Raw genomic sequence first — 12033 nt, 5'->3', positions numbered from 1 at the left:
ACTTTTTAATAAACCTCATAAAAAAACTTTTATAAGTTTTTTATAAATAATAAAACACATTTTTGAGTTATCTTTAACTTATTGGGAACTTTTGATGCTCTAAACTTGCATTTTTAACTTTTATTTCACATATCTGCTTCAGCTTTTGCCCTTTATACAAATGGGGGACTATATTTATAAACAAAAAAAAGCGGCATAATTTTTTGTCCAATAAAATACTGCAAGTTAGACATCTAGTTTATATAATATATCATTCAACACTAACACTTGATACTCTTGGTGACTAATACAAAATATGGCGGTCTGAATTTAGTTTTTTCTTCATTTCTTCTTTCAGTTCAATAGCTTTAATAGTTGATCTGAAGACTGTGACTTGATAAACCAGACTGTGAAGGTGTATAAATGTTGATCCCATCTTGAGATAACTGTTGAAAAATGGTTGCTGCTTTGCTGGTTAATAACTTTGAATAAATTTTGTTGCAGTTTTGGTTTTGCTGTAATTCTTGTTGGTACATGCGGATAGTTCTTCTGAACCTATAGACTCTTGATAGCCACAGAATCGGATTCGGAAGTTGACACTCCTGCTGTTGCCATTACTGTTGTCGAAGTAGGCTTCAAGGACATTTTTCTTCTTTTGGATGGATGGCTAGTTTTTGAACTAGAAGCCTTCCCAGTTGTATACTCGACTGGTCCTTTGCTTTTAATGAAGATTATACAATCTTTTGTCCTCACTCCAGAGCCATTCCCCATCTTTTATTTTGTCAAAAACTTTATTGAATGTCTTTATTTCATGTCAAAAACTTCATTTAATGGATCATATTTTTTTTGTTTTACACATTTATTGTGCATCTTCAGTACTTGATTCGGTTTTGTTTGTACGACTTGAATTAATAAATTTGGAAAGTTTTATTTCTTTTGCCATAAACTTGTTACTTCTTTTTCAATTTGCTTTATGCGTTCTTGTTTCACTTTAATGGATTCTCCAAGGAACATATAGTGACCAACAATTGAGATTTTGAGTGGTATCCTGCTGTTATCTTCCAGCGATTGTTCTTCTAGTGGAACAGTTCTTCTTTTCCTATGTGACTTATAAAATCGTAGGTTTTTCATCCAGATTGTATTGTTACTTTCAGTAGTGGAAGCACTTTTCTTATAAAACATTATGATCAAAGATAATAATTGAATATATTTTTTAATGGCAATAATAATAAATATAAGTCCTATTGAAGTTCTCTATTGTTAGACTCCCATCTGGCGAATACAGATTCATATATAACTATTAGTGTTGCTCAATCAGGCAGCTTATTTAGTCTAAATTTTGCTATTCACTATCTTTTATTGTGATGTCAAAAAATTCATTCAATGGAACATATTTACTTTGTTCAACACATTTATCCTACGTCTTCAGCACTTGATCCAGTTTTGCCTGTAAGACTAAATTGTCTTGCTTCTTTCAGCAGTGGATACACTTTTTTAGAGGACATTATGATTGAAGATAATACTTGAATATATTTATGAAAGGCAATAATAATAAATATAAGTGCTATTGTACTTCTATATTATTTGACTGCCATTTGGCGAATACAGATTCACATATAATTATTAGCTTTGCTTAATTAGGCAGCATATATAGTCTAAACCTTGCTATTTTCATGAATTTCTAAAACAGTCCAGAAAAATCTAGAAAGTTCAATAAGGTTCATAAAAATTTTAAGCTTAAGAAAGTTATGCTACTGCCTGCATATACTACAAATATACTATTTTAAAAATTTTGTGTTGTGGGTGATCTTTTTTGAAAATTAATCAGAATATAAAAGTCATAACCCTAATATATATACATATACACTACTATCGGAAAAATTGTGGACACTACGAAAAATTATGTTTCTCATCACTTCGTGTCAAAAAAAACTCAACCAAAACAATCACGTTATGTGTTCTTGCATTGTTTATGCATACTTTTACCTTGGTTTTTTTTTAAACTTGTGCAAAAATTTTTTGTTGTGGTATAAAATATTTTTTAAATGCTATCTATAGTGAAGTTTGTGTAAAAAACCTAACTGGGATTAGCCGCTATGTGTGACATTTTACAATGCATATTATAGAAATTTTTCTGTTCTTTCTTTGTAATAAGTGAAATTACATTTGATCCATATGTGCTGTTTAGTTTTGTTGAGTATTCTTATGGTTTTTTATTGCTATTATTGTTGTTTAACATTACATTTTCATTGTTTTTAGAAATTTTTCGATTATTAGTAGATTATTATGCCTCCTAGATGTAGGGAAGATATATCTAATGATTTGAAATTAGCAGTTGTGAAGCAGCATGGTATGGGGTACTCATACAGATCATCAACGTACTCATACAGATCATCCATGTTAGGGATTTCTCATGGTGCTGTTGAATCAATTATAAAGGTACGTATATGTGAAACTTTTTTTTTTTTTTGGGGGGGGGGGGGACATTTTGACATTTTAAAAAACTTTGGTAGATGCTAGCAGAATGCAAGTGTTCAATTATGATTCTGCTTTGATATCTGTTTTAGAAATACAAAGAAGACGGCTCATTGGATTCCTCCAGGAGAAACTGTGGGAGAAAATGTATCCTGTCAAAACAAGATTTGCGAGTGTTGGAGCTTACGGTATGAAGATCTCCCACAAAGTCAAGCAAATGCTTACAACAGGAACTTTGGAGCAGGGGAATCAATGCAGACACTGGAAGCTACGACTGGCTTTTGCAAAGAAGTTCATGGGGAAGAATGCAGACTTTTGGAGAAACGTATTTTGGCTTCAAGATGATGATTAGCCATAGGGCTAAGGTGGTTCAAGACTTTATTAAGGGTAAATGTTGGCAGATTTTGGATTGGCCCCCTCAGTCTGCTGACTTAAACCCAATTGAAAATATCTGGTCAGTATTAAAAAGGAAGATTTGGAAACACACTTTTAGGAATACCACTGAACTCAAGGCCAGAATTATTAAAGTTTGGAATCATGAACTATCACTTAATTTTTTTGAAAAATTAGCATTGTCAATGACTGATAGGCTTAAAGCTTTTATCAGGGCCAAAGACTATTCAATAGACTACTAATTGATGTTTTTTTATAAATGGACTTTACTTAACTGCATTATTACTGTGTTTTGTGTTCAATATTGTGTGCGTTGATTAATGAAATCCTTAGATCAGTTACCATTTTTACAAAATTCAAGGGTACCCGCAATTTTTCAGACAGTAGTGTGTGTGTATATATATATATATATATATATATATATATATATATATATATATATATATATATATATATATATATATATATATATATATATATATATCATAAGAATAATAAAAATGCTAAAGTGGGCAAAAAAATACATAAAAAAATTCCATTTTTTAAGTATTTTTTTAAAAGTTGGAATGCTACAGGTGACATTGTAAAAATAGAAGGAACAATGAAAAAAGTAGTTTACTTGGACACTCAAATAGTCATGCTATACCTTTGTAAAGTTGGGTTGATGGGAAGCCATTTATTTTTTTAGAAGAAAATTACTTAAAGCTTAAATTTGCAACATGTTCTTCAGAACATTATATAAGTTATTTGACTGAGTTCAAGAATGATAAAATATTGAATAGAATGATTTATCCTCCCCAATCACAAGATCTCTCTCCTATCGGATTTCTATGAGAGGAATTAAAAATAATGCCAAAAACTAATGTCTAATGATGGATAAGATGTGGAAAAAAACTTATTAGTTAGTGGCATAAAAATGACATCAAAAAATTGGATAAGTTGTTAAGTAGAATGACAAGAATATGTATGGCGGTTATTGTCGTTAAGGTTGATTAATAGGCAAGTAAATTATAAACTAATCTAAAGCAACTTTATATAAATTTTTTTGTAAATCTAATAAATAGGAAAATAACATATAATTCAGGTAGATTTTGTTTTCAGTTTTTCTTCCAATAGTAAGTAAAACTTTGATATCTTAAATAAAAAAGTACAACCATTCGAATAATTATGGACGGTAGTGTGTGTGTAAATATATATATATATATATATATATATATATATATATATATATATATATATATATATATATATATATATATATATATATATATAGCCACACTTTTTTCAAAAATGAGTTATTATCATTTTTATAATCATAAATAGTATACGCAATAGCCAAAAAGATATTAAGGCATAATTCTTAAAATTGGAGCTATAATTATAAAATCATCTTACTGCAAAATGTGATTTTATAGATTTAAATAAAACTTAAAAATCATTTTTCTCAAATATTGTCATTGTTTCACAATAAGCCCTTCATACATATCATTATTATTATTATTATTATTATTATTATTATTATTATTATTATTATTATTATTATTATTATTATTATTATTATTATGTAATGTCAAGTTAAGAGTGTTGGAACTTATGCAATTTTTCCATGTTCTGTGCACAAATATATTAACTGTGATCAAAACTAAATTAAAATATAAAGACAAGAATAGTCTCATTGCAGATTTAATAATTCAAAATTCTTATATAATAAGCAAATAATTTAAATAAAGCCTTGCCTTTCTTTGGTGGCCCTTTTCCTCTCAGCTTTCTTTTATGAGCCATTTCTTCATTAAAATCCTAAACATTATGTTATAATCATCTTTAAAATAACAGAAAGCTTGTTGATTTGAAAATGATATTTAAAAATTAAAGTAACTCAATACAATTCCATGGATTTAACAAGTACTATCCTAATACAATTTACACACTTTAATTCTAAAATGCTGACTTCACACAGTATTTCATTCACACAGTATTTCATTTGAAATAAAAAATTTTTTTTGCCATAAATATATAATACTTTTTATAAACTTTTAAATTTTACATTTATAAATTAAAGTAATTGTAATATATATTGAATAATATCAAATAAGTAAAAAAATTTACACAAGTAAATCATTTAAAAAATTTACGAGTAAATTAAATAAAAAAAGATAGTTACTTAAATACAAGAAGCATCCTAATATTAAAACCAATGGTTTTTTTGTTTATTTTAAATTTACTTAATTCACATTCAGAGTATACAGATACTCCCTTAAGGCTCCACGAGGCTGCTCAATTCATTTTTTTTTTTTTTAATTTAAATTTTTATTTGTAACATGAACCTTATTAAACAAGGCTGCTGTGCAGAATAGAGCAGAATTGTTAAACAAGGCTGAAAATGAGTGTTAAAATTATTATATAGAGAATTGTTAAACAAAGCTGCTGCGCTCAACCTGATTCCAGGTTGAGCTTTATTTTGATTTCGAAAGCAGTCTGTTTGCACATTCTAAAATTATCAAAATTTAAATCATTTTTTGGTAGTTTTTTGAGAAAACTCACCTTCAAGACTTGTTTTAACTAAAGATTAGGACCCCTCTGACCCTTCTCCAGACCATACCAAGAGAATCAAGTAATGATATATTGTTTGGTTGTTTGAACACTTTTTTTATATATGTATTGAAAATACAGTTGTTTAGCCTAAAGCTATTTTAGGATAAAAAATCTAAAAAAAAATATTTTTTTCTAAAAAGTAAATATTTACTATAACAAAGATTTACTATTGAATATTTGCTATAATGTAACTATTACTAGTATATATTTACTCTAATCAATTAAATATTTACTCTAATCTGAATCATGATCTCTGAAACTTTGTAAAAATCTTTTAATATGTCATAGTAGTTAGGGTTCAACATTTTCCCAAAACATCCATAAAAACACATTGTTAAAGTCTCTGAAAGCAATTCACCTTTAAAACTATTGTATTTTTCTAGATAAATATGCATTTCATTCTACCTTTATAAGACACTGGTAAAGTTTAATGTAGGAAAATAACTATTTACAAATAGAAACACCTGATAAGTGTTCTCAAACAAATTTTCAAACAAACTCTTTGAAACTTTACATTCATAATCTTCAAAATATTTTGCTCTTTTCTTTTTATTGAAGTGTGAATCTAGGTCTGGCTTCAAAGTAATTGATAGCAGGGAAACTTTTAGATAACCCTACTCTCCACCTACACCAATCTTAACATCTACAGTCTCTGATATATATAATTTGTTGTAAAACTGTTGCAAATAACTCATCAACATTATTGCAAATAGGAATAATTCTTTCAACATACTAAACAATAATAAAGCAACGTAATCTTCTAATTAAACAATAAATTATTTTAAGTTATTCAATTTGAGCAAAAAAGAAAACTTAATGCACAATTAAATGTTCTGCTAAAAAAATATTTATATAAAACTAAAACTAAAAAAAAGTATTTATATAAAAACTTTTAATGCAGAATCTGCAATTATTGTAATAACTCTTAAACTTTCTGCTTTTTATTGCAGTAAGAAAATATAAAATATTTTATATAAGCAGTAAAAACTTTCATAGCTTTGTCAAATTTCTTATCAAATAAGTAAAGTTGCTAATAAATAAATGGACGGCTAATTTGAAAACCCAAAGAAAACACTTGTCTAAGGAATTTAAAAAAATTTTTTTAAGCATATGGTTGTAACAACATAAAATCAAATTTTTTTATTTAATAAGCAACTTATTTGAGGAATAAACAGATAGCTCACACAAAAACCAAAAGCTCTCATAAAAAGCTATTTAGAGAAACAGCTTGCATGGCTTGCCATGTTCATTTTAGGAAAGCTTTTCTCCCCTCTTGCACTCATTTACTTCAATTAAGGCCTAAAGTACAGTGCTCAACCTGCTTCTCACTGCAGTGGCCTTGATTGTCAAGGACTGTACTTCATGTTATAAGTAAGATTGAGAGAGTTGTAATAACAATAAGAAAAAAAAAGTAAAAGAAAAAACTCTGAGGCCTTTGGTAGACAAAAAGTAAAAATAAACAGAAATAAAAATAAAAAACATCTTCTTTCAGAAATTTATGTTAAGTTTTCAAAATTTTATAATCTTTTATACCAAACCAAAGCATAAAAGTATTCTTTAGTAATCTTCAAATAATCCTAAATAATCTAGTGGCTTCCAGCTATAGGAAATTGAAAAAGATTAATTCTGGAAATATGTTTTTAATATTTTTATATCAAGGAGAACTAAATAAAAAAAAGTAATTAAAAAAGAGCAAAAATTAAACCATATGTTCATCATGATAAATTCCAAGAAAACGGAGTTTTCGCAGTAGTGAATTGTATCTTTTCATTGGAGGATAATAATCTCCATACATTACGCCCAAAGGTTGCGATTTAAAATAATCAATGACCTTTTGTGACCTAAAAAAAAAAAATAGTAAAAAAGTATACACAAAAGTATTATATATATTATATACTATATACTATATATATATATATATATATATATATATATATATATATATATATATATATATATATATATATATATATATATATATATATATATATATATATATATATATATATATATATATATATATATATATATATATATATATATATATATATATAGGGTGTGCCAATTTAAGACTTTTTTTTTTTTAAATGGTTTAATAAAAATTGGATTATAAGTAAAAGTTGCAAAATTTTATGGAGAATCCAAATCTAATTAAATTTTTTAAATCATCAAAATATTTACTTAGGTAATTAGCCTTATTAAGAAAGTATAAACGGTTTTTGTTTTCTTTTAAACGGAATAACGACGTTACCAGATAATACTGTCCATAAAAAAACACTTTTAAACAACAAAACAAAGTTACAATTAGTTTATAAAAAATTTATTTAACTTAATATGTATAAAATACTTTGAAAAAATTTTGTATTAATGCGTAAAATAACTTTTAATTTCTCAAAAAGGTTTACTAAAACATATTATCTTAATGATGGTCAGTAAATTATTTTTTAATTGCCGCAATAAGTAAACAATTAATTGTAAATTGTTAAGTATAAATTTAAGAACTTTAATTGATAACTTTCATTCTTATAATATGTCCTTATAACTTTTTTATTTCTAAAAAATAAAAAAATTCTCTTTAAATATTTATATCTTGGAGGAATAATGGCACCCAAAACCAGAATAAGTACTAGTACACCAATTAGTGTTGTGTTTGGTACAGGAAAACGGTTTCTAGTTTCAGAATTACCGACCAATAGAGATGTTATAAGATATGGAACTTTATCAAGAGAGGGCTGCGAAGACATAAAAAAAAGAAATTATCCTGTAAAAGAGATGTAAAAGAGATATACTTCCAGCTTTATTACACTAGTGGTCGAGTGCAAATTTGGAAGTTACATCACCTAAATTAATTACTGACAAAACAATTTGTGATAAAATAGTATCAAAGAGTACAAAATACCATATATATTTATATATATATATATATATATATATATATATATATATATATATATATATATATATATATATAATATATATATATATATATATACATATATATAATATATATATATATATATATATATATATATATATATATATATATATATATATATATATATATATTAACTTAGTCAATAATGATTTTCTATTTCTATGTAAATTCTCCTAATACAGATGTGGGGTGTCTGCACAAGCTACAGTTGCAATTGCAACAGCAACACTTATTAATGCAGGCTTAATAACATCTGATGATAAAAAGTTAGTTATTGACCATAGTAAAGTTTCTAGAGCACAAGACAAAGTTATCTCTGATCTAAGTAAGGATTTTGACAAAACAGCAAAAAGTGGAGAAGTGAAATGCATATTTTTTGATAGGAGAATTGATCAAACTAAACAAATGATTGAACTTGATGACTCAAATGCAAAATTTCCAGTAACTGTGAAAGAACATTACTCTGTTTGCGTGGAACCTGGAATATTTTATATAAATATAAATATATATATATATATATATATATATATATATATATTTATATATATATATATATATATATATATATATATATATATATATATATATATATATATATATATATATATATATATATATATATATATATATATATATATATATATATATAGGGTTCAAAATAACAAACTTTTTTGTCCGGGACAATTTGTCCAATAAATACTCAAGTTTGCCGAACATGTCCAATAAAACATAAAGAAATGTGATCAAACGCCATTCCTGACTACACTTATAATATTTTATTTTTTCAATTTGACCATGGCAAATTGTTTTGACAACTTAAGGCATTTCAAAAATGCGCTGAAAATAAAAAGAAAATTTAAAAGATTTTAAAGAACTTATCTAAAATAAGAAAATCTTAAAGAAAAAGAAAAAATCTAAACTCAAAAAAATAAAATTTGAAAAGAAAAATATATTTACATACATTTTAAAAAATACTATACCATGCGAAATGCTTTATAAATTATTATAAATATATTAAATATATGAATTATGTTTACTTATTACTTGATTAAATAAAGTAACAAATTAGTTCTAACAGTTTTTTACAATAAACCCATTTTATTTAAATAATCAAAGAATATTATACGGAATTATTTATATAAATATGTATTTTTTGATAAACCTTTTCAAACGTTTTTTATGATTACTGCTATAAACACTTTTAATTGCAAAATACTTTTAGCTTTTTTAATTTAAAAGGGGTTTTAAAAGCTAAAACATTTATTTGAAATTTGTAACAAGCATCGGACAAATATAATGAAACAAATACTGAAATATAAATTTAAATTAATAATCAATTGCAACGTTTTAAAATAAATGATAAAAATCGGACTGACTGAATTCAAAAAAATTTAATGCTTAGGCATCTTATAAAAAATGAATTAGCTCAATAAAACAATGTATTTTATATACATAATAACGTATAAAAACATATTATACATATAATAACGTAGGTGTGTGTTCAACTTCATTTTCTGTTTTGTATAAAAAATTAAAAGATCAAAAAATGAAGTTTATATACACTACTGAATTTATTATTAATTTTGGAACAAGTAAAATGTTTATAAAATAAATGCACATAAAATATGGGTTGGACAAATTGACTGATAGATGTCCTTTTTTATCGGACAAGTGGCGGATAATGTCAGGCGGCTACTTCAAGCCCTGTATGTATATATATATATATATATATATATATATATATATATATATATATATATATATATATATATATATATATATATATATATATATATTATTTTTCCTAATTCCGAGGGTTATATATATATATATATATATATATATATAACCCTCGGAATTAGGAAAAATGAGGTCGGCAATAATTTGCCGACCTCAAACTGTAGGAGGTCAGCATCAGGTCGGCAAAAAATATTTGATACAAAGGTCTTACCATAAAACATTGAAACGAGGTCGGCAATTTTTTGCTGACCAAATAAATTGAAATAAATAAATATATATATATGCATATATATATATATATATATATATATATATATATATATATATATATATATATATATATATATATATATATATATATATATATATATATATATACATACATATTAGGGTGCATCACAAAATTTTTTATTTTTAATTTCAGTTGTCTGCTATTTTATTTTGTTTTACCAGCTGACATAAGCATTATATTAAAAAAAAAAATTTGGACAATATTTAGAGGTCCCCCAGGCCCTTGATAGTTTTGCAGATTTTAATTAACAGAATAAGCCCTAAATAAATTATTATTATATTTAGTCTTTGGTTTCTATGTTTTTAATCTTTGGTAGCCATGTTTAATTTTGATGTTTTTGTTTTTTCTTTCATAGTTTCACGAAATGGAATTGAACGATAATGCAATATTAGACAAAGCAGTAACACCTCCTAAATCTAATAAACTCAACAATTTAATTCTTTCTTCACCGGTGGCAGTCAGTCATCAAAAACTCCAGAATCCGGGTCAAAAACTAAGTGACAAACTCGACTAGCCACGGACATCTTTGGGTTAGGAACCTCAGTTTTTGTTGATGATGGAACAATAACTGGCATTCAGCTGCCAACATGTATGCATGTTTTGAGGTGTATGATGTACCACGCAAATGTTGCTACAAAATCTCAGCAACCAGGGTCTGTCGGTGCTCCTGCTAGATTCACAACTGCAAAGATTGTGCTAGACCAAATTAAAAAATTCTATGAAAAAGCCAACATTCCAATGGTTACAGATCGTAGAGCCTGCGAAAAAATTGTCAAACTGCTTGATGATATCAACAAACTTCGTTCGATAGAAAAAAGTCGACATGACACTCCATCCACGAAACAAAAACTGGAGGAAATGCAGACTATGTTGGCATCAACTTTTCAGCTCTGGCCTCCAAATGTGGAAGTCTCATTAAGAATGCAGAGGATCTGGTATTTCTTGACTCAATGAAAGGTGACAGAACTGCCAGTTTTGGGGCTTTTGACAAGACACTTGCAAAAAAAATATCCAGACACCATTGTCGAAATGCTGCAGAAATTGAGCGTATGAAGCGAGCACATCGTGAGATTGAAACATCATCAGCCATGGTATCATCTGAAGTCGTGTTAAGCGATGAGGGCAGTAGTATCCAATCTAACAGTTCCGCTTCGGAAGACGATGTAGATTTCAAAGCTACAACAAAAGAAAAAATTTCAAAACGGCAAAGACTTCCACTGGGAACAACAGCATTCATACCTACAAATGTGCTTAGCCGACCAAGTCTTGTGTCACTGGCAACTCGATTGAAGATGACGCCAACACAACAAGCAGCATTCACACAAGGATTGATAAATGAGTCCGGAGGCGATGTTTCTATGGTTGCTGCTTCTTATGCAACTGCGGATCGTTCACGATGCAAGGTAGTAAGTGCAATATCAAATAAAATCCACAATGATTGGGTACCACCTAAACTGTGTTCCTTGCATTGGAATGGAAAAATGACTTCAACTCCTAGGAATCATCGTATTACAGAAGAATGCATGACTGTGATTGTGGGCGATGCTAAGCAGATTAAGTTGCTGGGGGTTCCAAGTTATTTCAAAGCCACAGACCAAACATGCGGACAAGTCATAGCTGAATTAAC

The 12033-nt window shown here is 27.0% G+C and overlaps 1 protein-coding gene across 1 annotated transcript in view; it reads right to left on the bottom strand.

The window, feature by feature from the left end:
- Positions 1-12033, bottom strand: part of LOC101236352 (small ribosomal subunit protein mS33) — a 30778-nt gene that overhangs the window by 11483 nt on the left and 7262 nt on the right. The window contains exons 2-3 of the mRNA XM_065795655.1: positions 7145-7280; positions 4584-4644 (exon numbers count right to left, since the gene is read on the bottom strand). Coding sequence (XP_065651727.1) covers positions 4584-4644; positions 7145-7280 — 197 coding nt within the window. The remainder of the gene's footprint in view (positions 1-4583; positions 4645-7144; positions 7281-12033) is intronic.

This window comes from Hydra vulgaris, chromosome 04 (assembly GCF_038396675.1).
Source record: "Hydra vulgaris chromosome 04, alternate assembly HydraT2T_AEP".
NCBI classification, from domain to species: domain Eukaryota; kingdom Metazoa; phylum Cnidaria; class Hydrozoa; order Anthoathecata; family Hydridae; genus Hydra; species Hydra vulgaris.
This window is presented reverse-complemented; position numbering and strand designations above follow the sequence as displayed.